This window comes from Gossypium raimondii, chromosome 1, assembly GCF_025698545.1.
Source record: "Gossypium raimondii isolate GPD5lz chromosome 1, ASM2569854v1, whole genome shotgun sequence".
In the NCBI taxonomy this organism is placed as follows: Eukaryota; Viridiplantae; Streptophyta; class Magnoliopsida; order Malvales; family Malvaceae; genus Gossypium; species Gossypium raimondii.
The window spans coordinates 25,143,217-25,169,315 of record NC_068565.1 but is presented as its reverse complement, the minus strand read 5'-3'; the positions used below and the strand labels follow the sequence as shown (position 1 = coordinate 25,169,315).

At 30.5% G+C, this 26,099-nt stretch overlaps 2 protein-coding genes across 7 annotated transcripts; both read left to right on the top strand.

The window, feature by feature from the left end:
* The first annotated feature begins 3,648 nt into the window (after positions 1 to 3,648).
* Positions 3,649 to 14,614, top strand: LOC128042309 (uncharacterized). Its single transcript, XM_052633090.1, has 4 exons — positions 3,649 to 3,693; positions 12,835 to 14,250; positions 14,409 to 14,477; positions 14,591 to 14,614. The coding sequence occupies exons 1-4, from the start codon at positions 3,649 to 3,651 to the stop codon at positions 14,612 to 14,614; spliced, it is 1,554 nt and encodes a 517-aa protein (XP_052489050.1).
* A 7,331-nt stretch (positions 14,615 to 21,945) lies between these two features.
* LOC105785477 (UTP--glucose-1-phosphate uridylyltransferase) lies at positions 21,946 to 25,600 on the top strand. 6 transcript variants are annotated; one of them, XM_012611576.2, is made up of 7 exons: positions 21,947 to 22,194; positions 22,489 to 22,629; positions 22,749 to 22,795; positions 23,421 to 23,512; positions 23,605 to 23,695; positions 24,832 to 24,950; positions 25,404 to 25,600. In XM_012611576.2, the coding sequence occupies exons 1-7, from the start codon at positions 22,018 to 22,020 to the stop codon at positions 25,529 to 25,531; spliced, it is 795 nt and encodes a 264-aa protein (XP_012467030.1). In that variant the 5' UTR covers positions 21,947 to 22,017; the 3' UTR covers positions 25,532 to 25,600. The 6 variants fall into 6 exon arrangements, with proteins under 6 accessions (XP_012467034.1, XP_012467030.1, XP_012467035.1 ...); XM_012611578.2 differs by having other exon boundaries at positions 21,948 to 22,194; positions 23,421 to 23,457; positions 23,625 to 23,695; XM_012611577.2 differs by having other exon boundaries at positions 21,951 to 22,194; positions 22,752 to 22,795.
* The last annotated feature ends 499 nt before the right edge of the window (positions 25,601 to 26,099 follow it).

The window sequence follows — 26,099 nt, the reverse complement described above, 5'->3', positions numbered from 1 at the left end:
GACTAAGGGAGTAGTGCTAGTGGCCGGAGGCGAAGCAAGCAAGGGAGGTTGGGACTGAGAGGTGAAAATAAAAATACAATTTCAATAATAAAAAAAGAAGAAGAAAAAGTAAAGCAATATGTTTGAAGAAGTAAAACAACATGCCCATAACATAACGAATAAGAAACACATAAATAACATAACCCAACAAAGAAGAAAAAGCTAAATAGGAATATTTCATGATGTGTAATAGGAGATGACTAGCACTTCGAATTTAAAGGAATTTATGTTATTTGGTTTCATAGTTTAAGGATTCATCAACTGACAGTTGGTCTAGATCATTGGTCCAGATACAACTTCACGAATGAGTTTCTATTTGGTTTCAATGATTTTTAACTTGTCTTCATTGTCTTGCTCTGCTTAGCTTTGTTACGGAAAAAATGTTGCATTTAACTAGAAACTCATGGTGTCAGGGTTTATTCGAAGAAATCCACTAATTACTTCTTCAACTATGTTTGTAGGTACCACTGAAAACACATGAAAAGAAGTCTATCTTAAAGTTTTTCTCAACAATGAAAGTTAAAAAGGAACAAGAATCAAACATGGAACAAAGTGTGTGCGATGAATATGTCAAAAAAATTTGCTGAATTACTTAAAGGAGGAACCTAAAAGCACAGATGATAGACTTGCATCCTTAACAGATAAAACCGTTCACCTCTTTTAGGAAGCAATTCACCATTCACTTTAGCATACTTTAAATGACAACAAAATCAGTCGCTCGCAAAATAAAACCAATCAAATGCATTGCAAATAACTTCAATTAACACCAAGTGCTTTCTTTTACACAACAAATCAATAAGAACAACAGAAGAACACATGCAACCCCAAATCCCCCTTAAAAACGCTTCTTTTCCTTTGATTAATTAATGCTTTTAACAATTTAAACCCAAAATGAAACAACTTCCAATTCCCTGTTAGAACGAACCAACAAAGCCTATATACTTAATCATGAAGTAAAGAAAAAAAAAAGAAATCACCCACTAATAAAAAACATAAAGGTCTTTTTTTTAAAATGGTGCAATATAAAACCAAAAGAGCTAAAAACCTCAGTAAATGAATGATAGTAACATACAAGGAAAATGATCATAGTTTATATGAAGAAAAATACCTGAAACTAGGTTAAAACTTCTGGGTCTGTTACAGAAAACAAAGAAAGAAAGGAGAAGCCTTTGTAAATTTTTACTTAGAGAGAGAAAAATAGAAGCAGCTCTCTTCTTGCCTTTCTCTATGGCATGCTCGAGAAGAATTTGGGGCTACTGGCCGAAGGCGAAGCAAGCAATGAAGGAGATAAAGGAGAGACAAATAAGGGGACAGAGGGCAAATTAGGGCGTGAAAACTAAAACGGATGTAAACTGAGGAGAAGGCAGGGATTAGAAAACAGAGAATTTCGGGGATTAGGGGCGTAACGTATTAGGGTGTATTAGGCAATACATTGAACCAAACACCTGCTTCAGAGGGGCTTAAGTGGGGCCCACGGATTAGGGGTGTATTGGCTAATCCAATACACCCAACCAAACATGCTCTTAAGGTCTAACTCAGTTTAAATAAACTTATATGAAATTGACATCATAAATAAACTCAACCACTCAATCCAATTTTACCATAAACACATTTTTATTATCAACTTGTTGCTGGCGGCGTTAACGAACTAATGCATGAACATAATTAAAATAGATGAGGCTGCCTCGGTGGCTGCAACCACATGGGCTGCAGGAAACGGTGGCTACCATAATCAATTGGCTAACTCTAGCGGAACGTACGCGGCAATGGCCAAAATCAGTATAATTGAATGATTGATTTGGTCTTATATAATATAAATATGTATCATGTTTTCCTTTCTTGTTCCTAGTTATTTTATTGCTTTTAAATGTAAGTAAATCTTTGACAAAAAATGTAAAGAGAAATAGTTTAGTCCAAAACATTAATAATTCCAAAAGGAATTGAGAAGAAAGATTGAAAATTTCAATACGAAGATGTGTTATAGGGTAATTAAGTTATGGAAAGATGTACTGTCATACTCATATTTACCTTAGATACTATGCTAGTCTTCAATAGATGAGATGATTAATATATATTTAAGTTTACTGTCGGCAAATTTACCTTTGTCATGGCTCATACAATTGGATAAGAGTGAATGGGGAGTCCACCTTAAAATAAGGGCAAATTGATATGATATATACCTTTGGTAAAATGTCTCTCGTAATACATTGGTTACTTTTATTTAATTGATATATTCTTTTAATTAATTAATGCCTAAAATTCAGTTCCATCACACAATTTTCTAAAAAAAATACTTCAAAAATCTATCTAGAATGTTATGAAAATTAAAATTATATAAAAAAAACAAAAAAAACATATTTAGAATAAACTTGGACAAATTATTGATAAACTGTGACACCTACATCTGGTCCAATCATCGGACTTGAATGTGAGATGTTACATTCCGTTGCTGGAGCAACTTAGTTTATCTCTATTCATAATTTCAACTTTAAATGGAAATGTGGCATAATAATATATTTTACATTCTATATTGATGTTACACATTTAATTATGATCAATTGGGCCCACACATAGTGACTTGAGGTTATACGAGGTCAAGCACTGAGTTAAGATTTGAATCTAAACTCAAATTACCAAAATACAACATGTCTTAAGATAGAGAAGTCATGTCTCAAGACATGCTTCCCTAGTTTCAAAGCCCGAGCTTTGAAGTTGACTATCTCGAGACAAAGGAGTTCATGTCTTGAGACTTGACCCCTTAAGTCTCAAGACTTGAGATAAGGGCACCCAAACTCTTAGTTTCGATGTTTGTGGTCACGAGACAAAAGCCTGTATATCTTGAGACCTTAATCTAATTTTAGGTGATGTTTAATGTTTTGATGCATAAGCCACTATACCTTGAGACTTGTATGATAAGTCTCAAGACTTGTGCCTAGAAATGCATGAAATGATCATTTTTGCTTTTGAATCTCGAGACATGCTTTTGATGTTTCGAGATACTATTGCTTATTTACCTATAATGCATTTTCTAGCTCATTCAAAAGGTATCCAAAACATTCCTAAGTTAAACCAATATTATACCAATATCACAAGCACCAAATTAACATATATTTACACATTCAAAACATTCAAAATCATAGAAACCCATACATTATGTATGCCTTTTCCTATAACACCTGCTTTCTCTCCTTTCTCAAGTACGCCTTTTCCTATAGCACATTATGTTAATTGTGACAAATTTACCGTGAAACACATAAATTTTCTTACAGCGGTAACTACAGAGGTGGAGCACAGCCTTTTAAGGAGGCTGTGAAAGATGTAGGGTGGCGTGGTGCTATGAAAAAGGAGGTTCGAGCTTTGGAGGTTAATGGCACATTGACTATGGAGTCTCTTCCTTCTGAAAAGAAGGTTCTGGGTAGCAAATGGGTGTACAAGATAAAGTACAACTCTGATGGTACCATTGAGAGATTAAAGACCCATTTAGTTGTCCTCAGTAATCATCAGACTGAAGGAATTGATTATAATGAGAATTTTGCTCCGATGGAGAAAATGGTGATTGTTCAAACCTTCTTGGCCATCGGTGCATCAAAGAATTAGGGTCTATATCAAATGGATGTTCACAATGCCTTTCTGCATGGTGATCTTGATGAGGAGGTATATATGAAAATTCCACCTGGGTTTTACATTTCAGATCTGGGTATGGTGTGTAGGCTTCGAAAATCTTTATATGGTTTGAAGCAGACACCTCGTTGTTCGTTTTCCAAGCTCGTTATGGCTCTAAAAGGATATGGGTTCTCAAAATCTTACTCCGATTATTCTCATTTTACATATATCAGGGGTGTTGTGCAAACTAATATGCTTGTGTATGTCGATGATTTGATCATTCTTGTAACGATTTTGTTGCATTAAAGTTTTTTAAGATCTATCTTAATAATTATTTTCATATGAAGGATCTCAGAGTACTAAAGTATTTTTTGGGTACTAAGGTTACTTGTAGTCCTCAAGTTTTGTTTTGATATTATTTTTGAGGCAAGATTATTAAGAGCCAAACTAGTTGGCTCTTCGATTGAACAAAACCACAGACTTGCACATGCTACAGGAAAATTGATTGCAAATCCTGAATTGTACAAGAAATTGATGGGTCGCCTTATATATTTGGCTGTTATGCTTCCAGATTTAGCATACTTTATGCATGTTTTATCTCAATTTATGCAGCATCCTAAGCATGGGCATTGGGATGCGACAATCTGAGTAGTTCATTATTTAAAAGGTGATCCAAGCCAAGGTATCTTCTTCAATTTAGATAGTGAGTTGTCTTTACAAGACTGGTGTGAATCAGATTGGACTATGTGTCCCATCACTCGACGGTCTCTAAATGGTTGGCTCGTGTTTCTTAGGCAATTGTTTATCTCCTGGGAAACTAAGAAGCAGCACATTGTCTCTCGATCCTCAATTGAAGTATCATTCTATGGTCCCTGTTACTTGTGAATTGAAATGGTTAAAGGCTTTGCTTCTCAGTCTCGAGGTGCATCACTCTAAGGTTATTATTTTTGTTTTGTGATAATCAGTCTACTCTGCATATTGCTCATAATTCTATTAATCACGAACATACGAAACATATTGAGGTGGATTGTCATTTTATTTAGGATACAATAAGAAAACAAAATTCATTTTTTATGATACCATCTTTTAAATGTTATCCACTTAAAATAAATAATCATAGAGTTTACACAACAAAGAAAAACACATTTTACTAGAAAATAGAAATTAAGTAACTAGCTAGAGGTAATTAATTAATTACAATTTGATTGGATTTTTGCATCATGCAACTTATAAGATTTTAAATTACAATTATATGTATTTTGTTATATTTTCATATTACATTAACTTTTTATGATTAATAAGGTAAATTACAAAATTTGCCACTTATGTTTGCATAAATTTAAGTTTTAGTCACTAAATTTAAAAAAACTACTATATGATCACTAACATTATCAACTTAGTATTTTATAGTCATTAAGATGTTAACTCCTATTGAAGGTGCAACAATAAGTAAACTTAGTATTTTATTTTTCACCTATAAGGTTTTAATTTTAATTCAATTTGTACACGTCCCTGAACTTTTCCAATTAATTTTTTCTTTTATTTCTTTTCCCCTTTTTTTTTAATTCTTCTATACCCAACAAACATTGGGTGAAGGAGAACGTTGCTTAATACCTTAATGCCAGCCTCTTATGCTCTCTAGCAACATCGTGAGCTATGTTACTTTTGGGTTAAAAGCATTTTTAAATAAATAATACTAAATACACTATAGCAAAACAGGTTTTTAGCTGCGTTTTTTGGCCTATAAGCGCCGCTAAAACTATTTGCGGCGATTTTATAAGCGCCACAAAAAACACCACTATAGATAATGCTGCTAAACTTTGGGGCATTTATGTGGAAAAATACCACTATAGAACATGACCTTTAGCGGTGTTTCTCACAAAAATATCGCTATAGAACATGACCTTTAGTGGCGCTTTTCCCACAAACGCCGCTAAAGAACATGACCTTTAACGGTGCTTTCCCCATAAACGCCACTATAAAACATGACCTTTAGCGGCGCTTTCCTCGACCAAGGGAGGCATGCAAGGTGGCCACTTTTCCCACAAACGCCACTAAAGAACATGACCTTTAGCGGCGCTTTCCCCACAAACGCTGCTAAAGAAGATGACTTTTAGTGGTACTTTTCCAAAAACTGCCACTAAAGGTCACTTTTATTTAGCGGCATTTTTAGTAAAAGCGTCGCTAAAAGTCATGTTCTTTTGCAGCATTTGTGAAAAAAATGCCACTAACTTTAACAGATTTTTAACAACCCATTTTCATTCGTATAGTAGAACCCGAATTGTCAACATCATTTCCTATAACATCAAATCCAACCAAAAACTACAAATCTAAATGATACTTCAAATCCAACGAAAGAAATGTGTATATGATCTAAATTAATTAATGAAATAACAAAATTTATTATTTTCAAAAGTTATAATGTTAAAATATTCTTACAATAAGAAAACAAACGTCTAAGGTGGTGGATTCTGCGACTACTAAAACATCTTCATCATATTCTGAAGCTATAGCTAGAGTGCTTCATATTTTCTGCTTTGCTCTGCTTCCCTCGCTGCTGCCTTCGCTTTAAGTTGTAGCTTGAATTCTTCATATTTTCTTTGAACCTCTGCTTCTCTGGATGCTGCCTCCATTTTAAGTTGAGCATTTTGCATAACTGTGCTCGCTTGCATCTGAGCCATCAGGTCTTTTAACCTCTAAACTTTAGCTTGAGCTTGACTCTCCGAAGGCATGTATTGCTGCGAGCTGGATCCAAAATATTGGGTTGGGTTAACAAAAGATCCTTGAAATCAAACCCGACCATACCTTTTTGGACTTAAAACTTCAATAATAATTTGGTTATCAATGTCGTCAAGATTAACAGAACTATCACTCGAAGCGATCGCTTCATACTCCGCCCTTTTATCCTTTAGTTTCTCCTAATAAATCAATCAAAGAGTTAGAAATGAAATATATAATCAAAACAAATGCAACATAACTTAACATTATTTGCATTACAAACGACGAATTAAACCATTATAATTAAACATGATAAATATTTAAAATATTTCAAATTTTATTAAATAAATATACCATAATTTCTACAGCTTCAGTAGTCATAGGAGATCTATCTTTCTTTCTATGTGTAATGTCAAAAAGCTGAAGGCGTCCAACTTTTTAACCAGACGACAACTAATAAATTCAAAATACCTCATCTTCAGCTACACAAACAAAACTTTTCGACCCAGCTCTGTGCGTGAATTTTTGTTTTTGCCAACTTGTAGTCCCAACTCGCTCACGATCCTACATTATGAAATTACTATTACGTATATAGTAAATACTATAAACTGAAATAATTATAAGAGTTTGGAAGTACGTAATACCTCTCCTTTCTTTGAATTCCAAAATCTAACTGCATCTTCCCATTGGTACCTCAGCATTCCCAGTGGGACATTTCACAATTTCTCTTTGAGGCTTATATTTTGCTTAAAATATTCCTTCTTTAAAGCACTTTTATGGTCTCTCCATTTTTTCCTAATGGCTTCTTCACATAATTATCCGAGACCTCTAAAGTAAATCTCTCCGGTAAATAACACAAGTTTGGAAAGTAAATATAAATGAAACTTAAACCAAAATATTATAAATTACATTCACGTTATTACCTTAATATTATTTAGAGCTTGATTTTTGTTACTATCAGCCATATGATGCCATGACTCATAGTTGATAGGCAACAGATTGGCATTTCGTGATATAATGCTCAAGTATCCTGCTAAAAGTCGAGCTTCTGATCCAATAGGTTGACCAAGAGTATTTTTAACTAATTTGACACACTCGACAGAATTTAACTCGTATAAATCTTTTAATAATGTACGTCCTCGAGTTTTGCGTGTCCCACCACTTTCAACTGAAAAAATGATATATTATAATATAAAAATTTGAAACAAAAATCAATAATAAAAGTCAACACGCATGTAAATTAAAGTTAACATTAATTTGAATTTCTGCAAGTTCGTCAGATGTATTTGGAACATTTGAAGATCCAATAGCAGTCTGTTGTTCACTATTTGTTTCTTCCAAATTTGGAGGATTTTGAACAATACTTAGATATCACAATCTTCTTCTAGGCATTTTATCTGCAATACACATAAAATAGTTGAAATTTTAGTAACTAATTACAACAATAATAGTACATATAAAATATTTGAAATATTTAACAAGATCAAGTTTTAAATTATAATATTACATATAATTAAAAAATGGTAAAATCTTACTACATCATAATTCGTAAATATCTTCATCCACATCCTGGCGAACCCATTAAAATTGTGTACTAGTACTAAGGATAGTTTCATTTAAGTTTTGTTCTGGAAAAGGAAAAGTTTCTGATCTTTCGTCAATTTCATCTCTACTTCCATTACCCATTTCAAACAAGTCTCTAGGGGTGTTACGGAGTACAATGTACCAACCCTCATCAGTTGGATCTTTCGAGTAAAAAACTTGTTTGACTTGAGAAGAAAATTCATACGGGTCTATCAATTGTTATCCAGTGTGAATTAATCAAGAGAAGTTCACCATTGTAAAACCAAATTGATCTTTTTTAATTCCACGAGCAGTATTAACATCAACCCAATCACATCGAAATAAGACAACCTTCCGTTTTCCATAGTAATCCAACTCAATATTGTCAGTAAGAAGTACGTAATACTCCACATTTCCCTCAACAGGATTACTATCCCTAGCACTAGCATAACATGTAATTGAAGAATTAACAACTATTCCACAATTTTGATTCCTCAATCTTTTGCAAGATTTTGTATGAAACCTGAATCCATTGATGAGGAAGGCACTATATCATTTTACTACTCTATTCGGACCTTGAGAAAGCCATTTAACTTCGTCATTGACGTCCTTTCCACTCCAAACCTATTGAATCGAAAGTAAATAGATTAATTATAAATGTTATACGAAAACATTATTATTTGCCAATGAAAGCTTCAGTTGCATACCGTTTACCCTAACCATTCGTGAAAAGATTCTGTGAATAACTTATGAATCTCTCGATGCTGTAATCTTCAGGAGCATGAATGAGATCTCAAGACTTGTTTGTACTTGCTATGTTAAAAAGTGGATTACTTAGTTAGAAGATAAACATATTAAAAAGATGAATATTTATCAAATTCTAAAACTTACTTGCGTAATGGTTCAATTGAATCGTGGTGAAAAAGAACATATCGATGTGCTTGTACCCAAGATCTATCATCTAAATGTGCAATTTCAACTTTACCGATTGGTTCTCCATAACTTTGAAATAGATAAGTTTCGGCTAAGTTATGATTAGTGAGCCCAACATTTCTACTTGATCTATTCAGTCTTGTTTCAACATCTTTTGAATATCTAGAGCAGAAAGTCATACCTCCTCTGCCAAGTAACCTTCAGCAATTGATTCTTTTGGATAACACTTATTACGACAATAAGAATTCAATTTGCATAGGAAACTAAACACGATATACAACATTATCAAAAGTTGTAATTAAAGGTATATTCATGAATGAATGAAAACTTTGCAAATAAATTAGCACCTCTCTATAGGATACATCCACCGATAGAAAACCGGTCCACCAAATTTTGCTTCATGAGGGAGATGGATTAGCAAGTGCACCATAATAGTGAAGAACGAAAGTGGAAAGATCTTCTCCAAGTTGCATAAAGTCAAGGCGGCTCGACCTTCTACTTTCTCAAGTTCTTCAACAATCAAAAATTTGCCACAAATAGCTTTCATTATATTGGATAGTTTAATTATACAAGACGTCACCTTTTTTGACATACAACACCATAAAACAACTGGAAGTAAATCTTGCATCAATATGTGATAATCATGTGATTTTAGTGAATATAGTCTTCGATCTTTAAGACTCACACATCGAGATACATTTGATGCATACGCATCTGAGACCTTTATATCCTTCAACACCGTGCAGAAAACTTATATTTCTTTCTTCAACATTGAAAAAAATAGAAGGCATACATAAAGGCTGTGGTTGAAACAATGACAAAATGCAGTCACTGATTTTCTCTGAGTTTTTTTCATTTTGTGAGATCAAATAGATTTTATTTGTTGCGGACAAATAATCTGATACAAAAACACCCATAAAGCAGACATGTTATCTTCAATTAGTCCATCTTTTATTCTTTCCCTACTGTTAAAATTTGCTAAAACATATACAGATTGTTGAATGAGTGTTGTCAGATTTTTATTGGCCCGAAAACGGGTGCTAATCAAACAAAATATAGTTTTACTCACTTAACAATAAAAAAAATAACAATCAAACAAAATGAAAAAAATAAACTTACAAGGCGAAGCAGCAGAGGGCAGCCGACGGCGATGCAGAGGGCTGCCTATTTGGGAGAATTGTTAGGGATTTCGGGGTAGGGGAGAAATGATTTGGGGAAAATAAAATGGGGAAAAAATAGAGATTTCGAGTGAAATTTAGGGATTTCGGGGGTGAACTGATTTGGGGCAAATGAATTGGGGAAAAAGGGGAAGGGTTTTGGGGAAATTACTTAGGGATTTTGGGGAGGGGGAACCAATTTTGGGAAAAAGACTTAAGCATTTCGGGGCTAACAAAACAACGTTGTTTTGCAAAAAATAATACATATTCGCGGAGTTTGGACCAAAAACGCCACTATTGCTTACCTTTTGTGACGTTTATGAGAAAAACGCCGCTAACGCTTGACTTTTTTACAATTTTTATATTGAATTATTGTATCTTTCATATCAATTTTAAATAAATAATTTTTAAAAATTTAAGTAATATTTAAAATAATTAGATAAAATTATATTTTTTATGTAAGAAAACAAAAAAACAAAATTTCAAAATATGAAAAAAAAACAAAAAGCTTTAAAAATAATTTTATCTTTTGTAATTATATATTCTTTCACTGTTTTAGGAAATTTAAATAACTTTTCAATTTACTAAATAATTTTGTTTCTCTAGAGATGCATGGGATAGCAATTTTTTAATTTTAATATATATAAATTTTATCTATTATCTCTTAAATAATTTAAACTATAATGATAATTTTAATATATTAAAATTAATATTATCTTTTACAATTATATAAGAAATTATTTAATATATAAATTAAAAATAATCGGTCATATACCTAAGAAACTTTAAAATTATTTTAAATAATAGTATTTTACTTTTTCTCATTTTTAACATATATTTTTCTATGCTTTTACTTTCAATTTTTTTACATGTCATTAATTTTTTTGAAGATTTTAAATATTAAATTAAAAATAAATTGTATTTTAATTAATATAAAGAAACTAGTTAAATAATAAATAGAAGAGGATGAAAGAGTGCATGCATGGGTGAGAATACAGGGAGCAAAACAATGTCGTTTTGTTTAATACAGGGAGCTAATGCTTGACTTTTTGCGGCGTTTTTCTCATAAACGTCGCTGCTGTTAGACTTTTTGCGGCATTTATGAGAAAAACGCCGCTACTGTTAGATCTTTTGCGGCGTTTTTGGTCCAAACGCCACTGAAAACGCCGCTAAAAGCTTACTTTCCTGTAAATTTTTGAAGTTAAAAAGTGCTTTTTAACACATACAAATGCACTTTTTTCTAATTTGTGTTTGGGAAAACACTTTTGGAGTCAAATGACTTATTTAACTTTTATTTATAATCTAATGTATTTTATATAATATTTATATTGGATAAACAATTATTTCTTTATTAAAATTTATTTTAAATATATAAAATTATATATTTAAATTTGTAATGGTTATATTTTAAATAATTTTAATATTTAATATTTAATTTATATATTGAAATTAAATTTTACAAATAATTAATATTAATTTCTTAAATGTTCAAAATTTATATTTCTTATATCAAAATATTAATAATGAGTTATAATAATAATTTTATATTCTTATTGTAATATTATAATATTAAGGAATTTGAACATTATTTAAATGCATATTTTTTATTTTACAATATCATGTTTAAAATAGACATTTTATTTCTCAAAAATAATTTTTTGACAACAATATTAAACACTTAAATCTTAACTTAAATTTTTCAAAAACTTTTGTTGTTTCCACTTTGAAGCTAAGTTCTTGATTTAACCCATTTGAGAGTTGCCCGGGCATCATCGTATGCACAAGGTGTTCTACTGATTGGCGATAGTTCATAGACACCATGATGGCTTTGCAAACGCTGACGAGACGACGACAGAAGGTGTCGCAGATGGCATTATTATTGAAGGAGAAAACCCCATCTACCAGGTTGATATTGGTGGGTAATTGTCAATCAAGGAACTCCAATGAGTCTCTATTGAAGGCTCCATTTGGATGGCGGTGTAGATTGTACGATAGCTTGAAATTAGAAATGAGGAGCCAGATATTCCATGATAAAATCCTCTGCGAAAAGAAATTAAGATAATTGGACTAGGCATCCCAAAATTATGATTCTCATTCTAAGTTGCCCCTCAAGCTTTAAAACGTTTTAGTTACATTTTTAAATTATCCGTGTTATATCAATTAGGACCTTCAATTACTAAAACTATTAATTTAACCATTAAACATATTAAACTTATACGACATGATTTAAAATAAAATTTTAAAGAAAAATAAAACATTCTTGCATAACTTTTAAAAGTAAAAATTAGAAATAAAATAAAATCGAAAAAGGATAAAGTGAGCAATAAGCTTTTATAAAAGCTTTAGAACCTTAAAACCAAGATTTTTACAACATTCATTTTACAATATTCAATTTTCTTTAGACTTTTATTTAACGGTTGAATTATGGTTAAATTAATGATTTGACATATAATTAACGGTTAAATTAGTGGTTTTATTTATAAAATGACCTTATTAGTATAACTTCAATAGTTTTAAAGATGTAATTAGAATGTTTTAAAGTATGAGGAACAGTTTAAAATAAAGATTATAAATTAGGGATGTATAGTAATTAACTCAAATAAATTATAAAACAAAATCCAAATTTCAAGCAATTAGAAGCTTTGCTAGGAAAAGAGGCATGTCGTACTACAAAGAAGAGAAAATAAACTGAATTCCCACATGGATATAAATCAAAGAAAGAAATTTCTAAACATATACAAGTAAATCAAAGAATAAATATTTAGGAGGTTTGGGGTTTAAAAATCTATTTTTATTTAATAAGGCCTTATTGGCAAAGTAGGTGTGGCGCATTTTATCCCAGCCTCAGTGTCTGTTAGCTAAGGTTTTAAAAGCCCGTTATTTTCCTTTTTCTGATATTTTAACTGCAAAGGTTGGTTCTTACCCTTCCTTTACCTGGAGGAGTATCTGCAGTGCTCGGGAGCTGATTGGAGAGGGGATTTTATGGCGAGTGGGTAATGGTGTTCGTGTCAACATCTGGAATGATCCTTGGTTACCTGGAAGAGAAAATAACAGAATTCCGATTCAGAAAATTTGGCCTGCCTGGACAACGGTTAATCAACTTTTTAGTAATGGGAACAGTACCTGGAACAGAGAGTTGGTCCATAAGTTAGTGGATGTCGATACAGCAAATCGTATTTTTTCTATTCCAATCTCTGAACAGAGACCAGAGGATGTACTGGTTTGGAAGCATGAAGGTTCAGGTGAGTTTACTGTTAGGAGTGGTTACCGGGTTCTCTTTACAGAAAGGTTACAGAATGTTTTGTCCAATAGCAATGAGGACTACAAATGTTTTTATACTAATCTATGGGCTTTGAACATCCCTAGTAAAATTAAAATACATGTTTGGAGGGTGTTTAATAATCTGGTGCCTCATTATGGGAATCTGAATCGTCGAACCTTGTGTGTGGAGACTGCGTGCCCGCTATGTAAGGAAGTGTTGGAGGACACTGAGCATTTGCTGTGGTCCTGTGGGGCTCTGCGGAGTGTGTGGACTTCGTTGCAAATCAAACTCCCTCATTTTGATGCTTCGCTGGATTATAAAAATTGTTTTGTTAGTACATTTCTTGCAGAAGATGGTCGACAAAGAAGACTCATTTCAATCTCTTTATGGTGTCTTTGGTATCATAGAAACAAGTTGGTCCATGAAGGGGTTAAGTTCTCAATGTCAAAGGTATTGAGATTCATTAGGGGGTATGACCATGATACTTGGTTAGTTAACAAGAATCCTCTTTTATCTTCTGGTTGTCGGGGCAAGGATATTTGGAGGCCTCCTGAATCTGATATTATCAAGCTTAATTTTGATGCGTCTTATTTACCGGAGAAGAAGATTGCTATAACAGCAGTATTAGCCAGAGATAGTAGAGGAAAGGTTGCAGGGACTGATACTTATCTGTTTGAGGATGTTGGTGATGCTTTTGTGGCAGAAGCACGAGCTTGCGAAAGGGCGTTGCTATTCGCGCGTATGATGGGCTTTCGGCGTCTGATCGTGGAAGGTGACTCTTTAACAGTCATTAAATCTATTATGAAAAAGAGGAAGACAGATCGGTTCTTAGGCCGATTACTTTTCATATTCAGTGTTTACAACAATTGTTTGAAGAAGTCACTTACATTTATGTGCCTCGGACGATTAATAGGGCGGCTCACGTTTTGGCGATGGAAGGACGGAGAAGAGGAATATGCGGGAACTGGATTGCAGGTATTCCGGATTCTGTGAAGTTGGTGGTGGAGAATGACTGGTTGTGTTGGATTCAGAGGAACTGAGTTTTGTTTGTTCGCTTTGAGGATGGAGAAGGTTCATTGAATCTCCATTTTTTAGATTGCAAAGTGACGTTTGCTCTTGGTTGCATGTTACAGTGGCAGGTGTTGAGGAGAGCTGGTTGGCTGATATTGGATGTTGAAACGGTGCTTCTGCAGGCTCATGGGGTTTCTTTTGCTTTAATTTTGTTTGTTAATTTCTAGGTCTCATTTATTTTTATGCTGGACAACTGGTCTGTTTAGTTTGTCGTTTACTTTGCTGTTTGTTGGTTACTTTTCAGTTCCATTTTCTTGAGTCTAATTAATAAATATCAGCTTTTTTTTTGACAAAAAAAAGAATAAATATTTTTAACAATTGGGTTTTAAAGTGGCCCTTTTCCACTAATTTCAACCCCAAAATTGAGCTCCATTTTTCATAGATTTCTCAGTAATGGATCGACCGAACTGCGAAGATTAGGCCTTCATTTTCATGTAATGTCACTCAAAAGTCATGTTTGTTTTAGGCAAATTTTGACTGTCCTTGATGTGGTGACGACGAAAACAAAACTAAGGAAGAGTCTGGTATTATAGGTATGGAATCCACTGATCACCCATCCCTCTGTCAGTGTGAGGTATTGGACTTTTAAGTCAAATTTATTAAATCATGTACAGTTTACTGTAGGATGAATATTTTCAAGATTTATGGTTACCTTTTTTTAATAATGTGGTTTCTAAAAGTTTGATTTCTAATTTTCTTATTTAAAATAAAAATACTTGTTAATTACAGATATTTAAACAATTTTTTAGCTCTATCTTAATTTCGAATTTTACTCACAATTTTTTAATCCTTTTTTCACCGATGAATAGTCAGTTAATTTAAAATTTTATAGACATAAATAAGAGATTTAAATTCATATTTGGTAATGTCGAAACTATTTTTATTTGAATGGGGTCAACTTTTATTTAAAAATGAAAATGGAGTCGCCACCAATCTATTTTTATGAGGTGTAATTGGGTCACTTGGAAAAATAGTTGTTTTTAATAAACGATTTGATTTTATTAAAAATAACGATTTTGGTCCACGAAATTTAGAAAAATGGGTTCGGGAGTCGGTTACGTATGAGGAAGGATTAGCACCCTCGTAACGCCCAAAATTGGTAGCTAGTTGATTAATTAATGTCTTAATGTTGAATATTGAAAATTTGAAGAGATCAAAACAATTCCCCTTTTAAAATCCTTATTGAAATTTATTATTTTGAAAGCTAAATAAAATGTGGCCATCTTACTTTAATGAAGAAATCGAAACCCCGTAAGTTAGGGTACGATTCTTTGAAGTTTCGATGACAACACACAAAGTTGTTTTTATTAAAAATCTCATCTTGAGATAACAAAACGTTGTATCCAGTGAGTTAGGATATAACAATTTGAATTCTCGAGAGTAAGCTTTTATTTGAAATTTGTATGATTTTATTGAAAAAGGGATACTTGGCTATTTTGAATTTAACGAGAAAATTGAAGCCCAGTAAGTTAGGGCATAATCTTCTCGAAAATCTTAAATATCAAGTTTTGTTTTATAAACTTTTGAATAAAATGTAATGTGATTAAATGATAACATACGACACAAAAGGATAATTTGTAAATGAATCATACACTAATGAATAACAAATAATTAATAAACAAATATAAACATGCATGGCAACAATAATTTCAATCATACATTATATAAATATCAATATCAATATTTTAAAATTAAATGAATTAATAATCAATTTTAAAAGATATACTAAAGAAATCAATTGCAAAAGGAGAAATTATAATCAATAAATTATACGTTCAAAATTTTAAAATAAACAATATATATGAGTTAAAACAAATAATATATATGAATGTACAATTTAATACAAATAATATCTACAATTTGAAATGAATTGGATAATTTACAATAAATAATATATAATAAATTTGAAATAATAATACATATAAAATTTAAAAATTACGATGATAATTCTAGAATAATCATACGTGATAAATCCAAAATAATAGTATATAATAAATTTGAAAATATTAATGATAAATTTGAAATAGATATACATGATAAATTTAAAATAATGTTAACAATGAATTTAAAATAATAATATTGATAAATTACAAATAATAAAACATGATAAATCTAAAATAATAATATACAATACACTTAGATAATATTAATGATTAATTTAATAATAAGTATAAACATTCAAATAATATCATATTCAAAATTTTAAAAAAACATAATAATCAATACTTAAATAAATAAAACAAAAGCAAATTAAATCAAACTAGTGAGGATTAAATTGAATTTAAAAGCAAAATTAAAAGGAAAAATGAGAATAAAACCAAACGAGGGCCAAAATCGGAAAAATAGATAGTATAAAAATAAATTGCAATTGATAATATATGGAAAAAAATTTTAAAGCAAATAATCAAACAATTTAAAATGGATGATTTATAACACGAGTTTTTAAAATAAACAACATGTGTGACATAATATTAAAAACAAATAAAGTATATAATTAATGGAAAAAACTAAATAAATGATAAGAATGGTTAAATGAATGAACAATATGTAAATAAGAAAGTTGATGGATAAATAAACGAATAAAAGTAACAGAATAATTAATGATTAAACAATTAAATGGATAAATAAAAAAAGGTTAAAAAAACGCTTAAGTCAGCCTTACTCCCACAATATAAAGATTCAACGAAATTCTTCCACCAAAATCCAGCTCAAATGAAATCAACTTAAAAAGAAACGAAGATGAACGAAAAACAAAATATGAACAAGCCACAGAAAATAAGAACGCAAGAGAAGGAGAAATTTGAGTGAATGCTCTTAAGAATTATTATTGCTCCAAACTCCAGTGTTTTTCAATGAAAGGCGAGGCCTCTATTTATAGTTGAGCCTCCCCAAAATCTAACGGTATAGATCAATTACATCAACGGCAAAGATTAAAGGGTATCTACAAATTAAATCTCTAAGATTACAAAACCTTATCTTCTAAGATTGTATATCTTATCTAAGATTGCATATCATATCTAAGATTACATATCCTTGGAAAATTATGCTTCCATATGTGTCAAGCTTGTAGATGGACCTTCAACCTTTTCAAGTAATGGGTCATTCCGATCGGGCCAAATGATACAATTTTGACTGGATTTGGACTTTATTTTATTATTTTGGGTTTATTACAGGTAATATCATCTTTTAAAGGTTATATTATGAATCAACTTAAATGATTTTCGAATTCTCTAATCTTAATATTTTACTAAAAATGAGGAGGGATAGCTAAAAATGGACAATTTGACTAGGTTTTTGCATATTTGTCATACAAGCTGTAAAAATATAATATCGATGACCTAACCTTTTTGGGCATATAAAGAAATTAAATTAGATTTATATTTCCTTTGAATTTTTATTTTAGAAATAAAGAATTCGTTTGACTATTAGAAAATATAATTGAAATGGAGATTGATGATTTTCCTTCCCGCAGAATTGAAAACATCAAAAATATATGGGAAAGCTAGAACTCACCAAAATTGTCAATTGATTCATTAAATTAAGATAAAATTGAATAAATGAATTTGAACAATATTCAATAAGAACAGCATAAATGACAAGGGAAGTTAACCAAGAAAAAAGACAAAAAAAAAAAGATGCTACATGGAATTAACCACACTCAAGTCCAAACAAAAAAGGAAGCAACGTAGAAATAATCACAATAAGACAAAAATGTCATCAATCAAAGATGAGACATCATCCTTATCAATAAACTGTGCAGGATTCAAATTCAATTAAATAAAGTTATGAATTTCTCCTATAAATGGAGGTGGAAGAAGCCTAAAAGCCTTTCAAGTTTTGCATAAAAATTTGATTCAAGTTTTCCTTCAAATTACTTCTCAAAATTTTTCCTTTACTACTAATTTACATTCTGTAACCTTAGCCCTCATTTGTTGTCCCAGTAAATGGTATCCGCCCTATAAAAGATTTATATTTCTGAGTATATATGCCGCTTGAATGTGAAATTCTCAAAATTTTCAAATTGAATAATTTTTATAAATAATAGAAAAAACTCAAAAAATAAATAAATAAAGAATTTGCTCATCATGGTAAAAGATAATCAAATCATGAACTTCGTAAGTTATATTAATATGGCATTCAAAATGGCCCTTATCCACTAATTTCAAGCCCCAAATTGGGCTCCATTTTCCTACATTTCTCAACAATGATTGCGCCTTCATTTTCATATTGAATCACTCAAAATTGTTTTGGCTTAAGTTATAAAGAAGTACTTATAAAATAATTAAAGCATTCAATAAAAATTTGCAATTATTTGAGTATTTAGTTGAATGTTAGCAATTAAATGAGCCATTCGAATATAATTTTCCATCAAAGGCTCATCGGATCGTTAAGTGATGACGTGGTAGTTTACATAGTGACTGATGTGAAGGGTTTAATTGATTGTTTAATTTTTTTTATAATTAATTTTTTATAATATTTTAATAATTTTAAAAAATTAATAAAATTTATTACTCATTTTTGTTTTCCCTCATACACTATCTTAGGTCGCATCACCTCTTCCCAACCAAAACCATTACTCACTTACCTTAAGCCGCCAACAATAAACTTATTGTCGCTCAAACCTCACACTCGGCACTCCATACATATCCAATCACCATTACACTTCAAGCTTCCTATTTCCTTATTACCAAAACTAAAAAACTTGAAACCTTCAAAATAACAATTTTTAATATTTTTAATAAATTTTATAAATTTTAAAATAAATTTTATAACATTTTATTTTTTTATATAATTTCTAAAATTTTTCTAACATTTATATAATTCTTTCACATTTTCATAATATATTAATAATATTTATAATTTTAATAATGTTTATAGTTTTATAATTTTATAATTTTTATAATATCTTAATAATGTTTAGGCTTAAATAAAAAAAATTAAGCCCTCTTAAATAATTAAAAAGCAAGTAAGTCCTCAACAATATTTTTACATTAGTCACCACGTCATAAATTTTTTCATGACAACACTTAACGGCTCGTCAAGGTATTTCACGGAAAACTATATTTCAAGGGCTCAATAAATTGTTAACTTTTTTATTATGAATTTAATTAATTATATTTTTAATTTAAAGCTTAATTGATTTTTAATTATTTTTAAAGAATTTATATTTTTTACATTTAAACAATTTGATTTAACAGCAGATGAAATCAAACAATCTCAATCAACAAATTAACGTTAAAGTTTATGCAAGACATGACCATATGAAGAGTGGAAAAGTCCTAAGCCATTTCTTTTAGAGAGAGAGAGAGAACCCTTTAACATTTAAATTTGTTTATTATTATCATAATCTAAATTAAATAAATTATTTGTTGGATATTTGAATCCGTTGAATATCTAAATTTTAAATAATCAGGTAGAAATTCAGGGTAATCATATATATAATAAAAGAAGATTTCAAAGTGTATATGAGAATATTGAGTTTTAAATTAGTTTTTGAATTTTAAAATATTTTAAAATAATATTTAAAGTGGATTTTTTAATTAAGTTTTAAATATGATTTTTTTGTTATTAGTAATAATGATGTATTATTACATTAGTTCCAAATTCAAACTATTAAACATTTTAAATAACTATTCAATACTCTATTTTAAATTGAAATTTTCTACTAGCACAATTTATAACTAAACCAATTAATTGCCATAATAATAGATAGTAAATATATTTAATATTTATAATATCAATAATTTATTTCATATTAAACCTTTTTACTACCAGATTCATTTTTTAAATAAAACATATCTACTTTTTAATGTCAATGTAAAAAGTAATAGAAAAATTCTTAATATTGGTTACGAAAATTAAGATAAAAATCAAGCGATATAAAATCACAACAATTAAGGAATAATTTATTTCAAATTAATTTTGTATTCAAAGTCCACCATTCTTCCTTCCATTTTATGCATGTATGAAGACTTACATCACTACAGCAAAACAAGCTTTTAGCGGCGTTTAGACAAAAAACACCGCTAAAAATCGAGCATTAGCGGCACTTTACGTAAAACGCCGCTAAAGATCGAGCATTAGCGGCGCTTTCCGCTAAAAATTAGCATTGCCAAACGGCATCATTTTTTACCTTTCGGGGCTTTAGCGGTGTTTTTGGAAAAGCGCCGCTAATGCTCGAGGCTTTAGCGGCGTTTTTTGGAAAAGCGCCGCTAATGCTCGGGGCTTTAGCAGCGTTTTTGAAAAGGTGCTGCTAATGCTCGGGGTTTTAGCGGCGTTTTTGAAAAAGCGCCGCTAATGCTCGGGAATTTAGCGGCGTTTTTGAAAAAACGTCGCTAATGCTAGGGGGTTTAGCTGCTTTTTTGAAAAAGCGCCGCTAATGCTCAGGGATTTAGCGGCGTTTCTAAAAAAAGCGCCGCAAAAACATTTTATCTGTCTATTTACTATTTAATGGTTTATTTATATTAATTAAAATTCAATTTATTTTAATTGAATATTTGTTAAAATGGATAAATTTGAAATAATGACACGTAGAAATAATTTGAAATAAAAACATAAAAATATTTGTTAAAATGGAAAAATTAAAATACTATTATTTAAAATAATTTTAAATTTTGTTGGTACATTCTTGATTGTTTTTTAATTTATATATTAAATAATTTCTTATATAATCGTAAAAGAGATAGTATTAATTTTAAAATATTGAATTAATTATCTCTATAGTTTAGGGTTTTTGGTTTAGGGTATATGACTAATTTAAGATTTAAGGCCAGTTTAGGAGTTAATAGTGTAAGGTTTAGGGAGTATGGATTTAGGAATTATGGATTAGGGATTATGGTTTAAGGGTTGGGATTTAAGGTTTAGGGGTTAGGGGTTAGAGGTTAAGGGTTAAGAGTTAGGGATTTAGGGTTTAGGGATTCAGGGGTCGAGTTAGGGTTTAGATTAGTTATTTTTTTAATTTATATATTAAATATTTTTTTATATAATTGTAAAAGAGATAATAATAAATTTAATATATTGAAATTAAATTATTTAAGAGATATATAATAGATAGACTTTATATGTATTGAATGGTTAATTTAGGGTTTAAGGTTAAGGTTTACTTGAGATTTGTTAAATGATAAAATTTTATACAATTAATTAATGCCTTTATATTTAAAAATATTTAATCTAAACCATTTAATATATTTAAATATTATTTTAAATAGAATTAATAAATAAGTTAAAAATTAATAGTAGGTAATTATTTAATTTGGATACGACCAAATTATAAGAAATAAAAATAAAATTGAAATAAAAACTAAATTTTATAATTTTATCTAATTCTTATAAATATTACTTAAAATTTAATAATTATTTATTTAAAATTTATATGAAAGATACAATAATTAAATATTAAAAATATGCGAGCTTTAGCGGCGTTTTTAGCAAAAAACGTCATTACTATATACAAACGGTGTCGTTTTGTTCAAAATAAATTAATTTTTGTGGCGTTTTTTATACAAACGCTGCAAAAGGTAAGCAATAGCGACATTTTTAAAAAAACGCCGCAAAAAAATCATTTTAATTTAAAAAAATCACACCATTTCCCCAAAAACAGATCAAAATCGACACCATTTCAAGAGAAGATAAACGGCGCCGTACCAAATCTAGGGCAAACAACCCCCTCTTATGGTTAAAATGCTCTCATTTTTCAACCAAATCCAAACCCTAAATTGCGCCTCTCCTAATTTCTTCTTCACTTTGAGGTTTGAGCAGATCGATCATTTCCAAAAAATTCACTCAAGGACTGGAAATCCCTTCAACTCAATGCTCTTTTTTGATGATGAGGATAGGAACATACAAGCTGTAAGAACGAGTTTTCCTATCTTCTCGATTTTCCTATTCTTTTGTTTTTATAACGCTGATTTTGGCTTCTAGGTATTTGTATTTGTTTTTATAACAAGATGAATTGTTCGTTCATTTTTCTTCATAGACCAGTTTTGCAATGTGGAATGACATATAACTCTAGATTATTTTTCAAGGGAAAAGATGCATGTTGAGTTTATTTATGTCTTCAAGCCCAAAGTTTTTCAAATGTTCTTTTCTAGTCTAGAAAAGGAAATTATTTGTTTTTACATTTAGCATGGTCTGTTTTGGTAGGTTTCTGAATGTGACAAGCAGAAGAAACCTGAGAAGGGATCTGTAACTTTGGAGGAAATAGGAAAAAGAAATACCAGTGCTGGAAATACTGCAGATGGTACTCAACTAGATGCGGAAATTGCTGGTCCAGAGAACATTAAGGTAACAATATATAGTTTTTATATATTGAAACAATATAATAAGGTTACTTATCCAATACCGACCAATGATTCTGTTCAATTCGTTTACTTGATATGTAAACTAAATGTCTTATGTTGGAGAAGAAAAAAAATGGAGCAAAAGGGACTGGGAAGAAGGCTACAATCAAGTATGTTTTTATTATATTTTTAAAGTTTCTTTTTCTGGGTTTGATATTTGAATGTTTTGATAGGATGGATTCTTTTTCTTTTTTTTTTCTAATTTTGGTGGATAGGGTGGGTTTTATCTCTGAACTGTGGTTTTTGTGACCGAAATTGAGTATAAAAATCGTAGGTTATAAGGTGTGCATTGGATGCTAATTTTATTGATTTAATTAGAGAGGATATAAGAGACCGGCTAAGTTTGTTGGCAGTAATTGTTGTAAGATTGGATGTGCTTGATGGATGATTTAAAAGTGATTTTGAGTTGTGGACATGAGTTTCTTGATATATAGATGACAAAATCTTGAGTTATTACTAAGTGGTTCCTTACTTAAGTAGCTTGATTGAGGATCTTAGTATAGAGAGAATATCCTTTTCCCAGTTCTTATCGGTTTACTTCTGATAATTGTGCAGAATGATAGGTTTATTTCTTATTTTGTAGTCTCTGTCTAGAATTCTTGCTCTGAAGTTTGTCTATTTTATACGAGTTGAGTTTTCATGGTTTGATGTTGCATTGTTTATTCTGTTCCTTGTTTTGTTATTGGAACTATTTCCAATTGTCTGGTTTACTTGAAATCCGATATTTGATTGAAGGGACCAAGTAGAGAGCACAAGTGAGAGCGAAGGCAGTGTAAGTGATGAAGTGCTTGTTGTTCCTTATGATAACTTAGCACCTATGTCTTGTGGTAATATTTTCTCATTATTCTTCTACTTCTGAATTTATTGTATTCCAAATATAGCATCAAGAAAAATATAACAGTACATTAGAGTTCAACAGATATTTCTAAATCTAAACAGCTTTTGGATAAGCTTGTTGTGGTGAAGTATAATGGAGCTTTGGGAAAGAATATGGGTTTCGGTGGTCCCAAGTAAGTAATTATCTAACTTCTGGAAGTTTGATACTTATTTTTTTTCCAAGAAAAGAGAAGCATTTCTTGATGATTCCATAGTTATATATTAAAAACTTGCCTCTACATAAATGAATATAGTTTTTGTGACATTCATATATTTATATATGCTTTTTATATTATATTGTGCCAAATAAAGAGGATAAAAGTTTTACTTATTGATAGATTATGCTGCTTCTTGCATGACATTGTCTATTTTATTTTAACTAGCAATTGTCGGGACCTTATCTTATCCAAACAAAGACCAAAAAAGAGATGAAAGAAAAACCGAATAGATTTGAAACCCATATGGTGTATTGTATCATCCACTACGTCTTCATCAATTCTTAATTGCTTTTAGAAGAAATTAAAAGGAAAGTTTGGCAGATTTTTTTGAATATTTGGAACAAAATGGGGCATGCCTATTCACACATTTTATATATGGGTATTCATCAGTAGCCATGTATGCCCTTGCTATGGCAAAATCATGATTAATTAGGTCCTACTTGGGTTTTTTTTTTTAAGAAAAGAAACATCAGTATATATAAACTAGATTATAAGAGAGAGATCCGAATTCTACTTTTCTTAAACATCCTTTTGAACAGGTTTGGGAACCTAACTTTTCCTGTCGTAACTGGTTCTGGAATTTGGAATTTGTTCATACTCCTTAAACTTGTAACTTCCTCTTGATAAATTTGAGAACCTAGCTAGATATACATCCTTTTGAACAGGTTTGAGAACCTGGCCATTATTTTCTTGTTGCATAACTGGTTCTGGAATTCTTTTATGTGGTCTTTAAATTTTAATTATGAAAAAATTATAATTAAATTTCAATCCGGATAGATTTTACTTTTTAGTGATTAGTATTGTACATGTTGCCGGTGAATGGTACATGTTATTATTCTATCTATATTAACTTTGGAAATTTGGGATATATTGGAATCTGCCTTATCTTTGTTTTGTTGTATATTTTTCATTCATATACCTATCAGGCTGACATGTTTTAAGTGATATTATGTATAGCTCAAGTGTCATTATCTATTCAGGTCTCTAAAATAGTGGCTCTTGATAAACTATTGGGTTAATTAGTTGTTTTTTTAATACAATTTCTTGTGCAGAAAGTATTTGGCATCGTTTGAAGCAAATGGGGTTTTAGTCACTGTGCATGAATGCAGTTTGCTAAAAAGCTTTTCCACTTCATTGAGAATAGCAAACTTGTATGTAGCTATATGTCCCTGTGAGTACTTCCAATTCCAGAAAATCCGCAGTTCTTTTTCTAGTTTTAGGGAAATATAGCTATCTATACACGACCAAGATACCAGCCTGTTCCACAAACTCTGCATTCTGCTGCCCTTGTCCACCATGGATATTTGTTGACAGGTGACCTGTAATGGAACCATGAACTTTCTATAAAGCATTTTCATAATTGCTTGACTTTTCTGTGTCACTTGCAATGCAAACTAAAGGTCTACATTATCATCACTGATGGTACTTACCTCTAGAAAATTCTTCTGTTCACAGATTGAGATTGTTTGTAAGTATGGTTCAACCTGCAACTAAAGCTGCACATAATTGTTTGTTATAGTTTTTTTTTTTAGCCTTAATGGATATATATATTTTTTATTTTTAACATCTCTATTGTTTACCAAGTTTGTTGGTTTATCTGATCATTTGGTTTTGCATCCTTTAGATATTGAAGGTATAGTGGAGGATTCAATCTCTTCAAGCTGGAAAAGCCAAGGCTTAGCACTTCTTCAAGTAGAGTGTTATTTAATGTTGCATTCCATGGTCGTTTATCTTAGTCGGAACTTGAATTAGGTGTTATTGAAACAGGGTTTTGTAGCTACATTGTGTACTAGCTTCTTTAATCATGATTGTTCATTATTACGTGTTTTGTAGCTTCTTTTATATTTGGCCGAGTTAATATAGATCAGATGAGCTGTGAGGTAGATTGTTCATTTATTTAAACATAATATTTTAATTCTAAATTTAAATTCATTAATTTTTATATTTGTCTTTAAAGTTAAAATTTTAATAGAAAATTTAATTTAATTAATTTTTTATCCTTAAAAGTATATAGTTTAAAGTTTAAATTTCAAAAATAAAATATAATATAATATTTATCATAGAAATAAATATTATTTAATTAATTTTTTTTAAGTTATGTTTTTAGCGGCGCTTGTGAAAAAGCGTCGCTAAAAGTCAATCTTATAGCGGCGTTTGTAATAGAAGTGCCGCTAAAGTTCATGATCTTTAGCGGCGTTTGTGGGAAAAGCGTCGCTAAAGGTTATGGTCTATAGCGGCTTTTGTGGGAAAAGCACCGCTAAAGGTGTGAAAGCGTCGCTAAAAGTCATGATCTTTAGCGGCGTTTATTTTAAAAAACGCC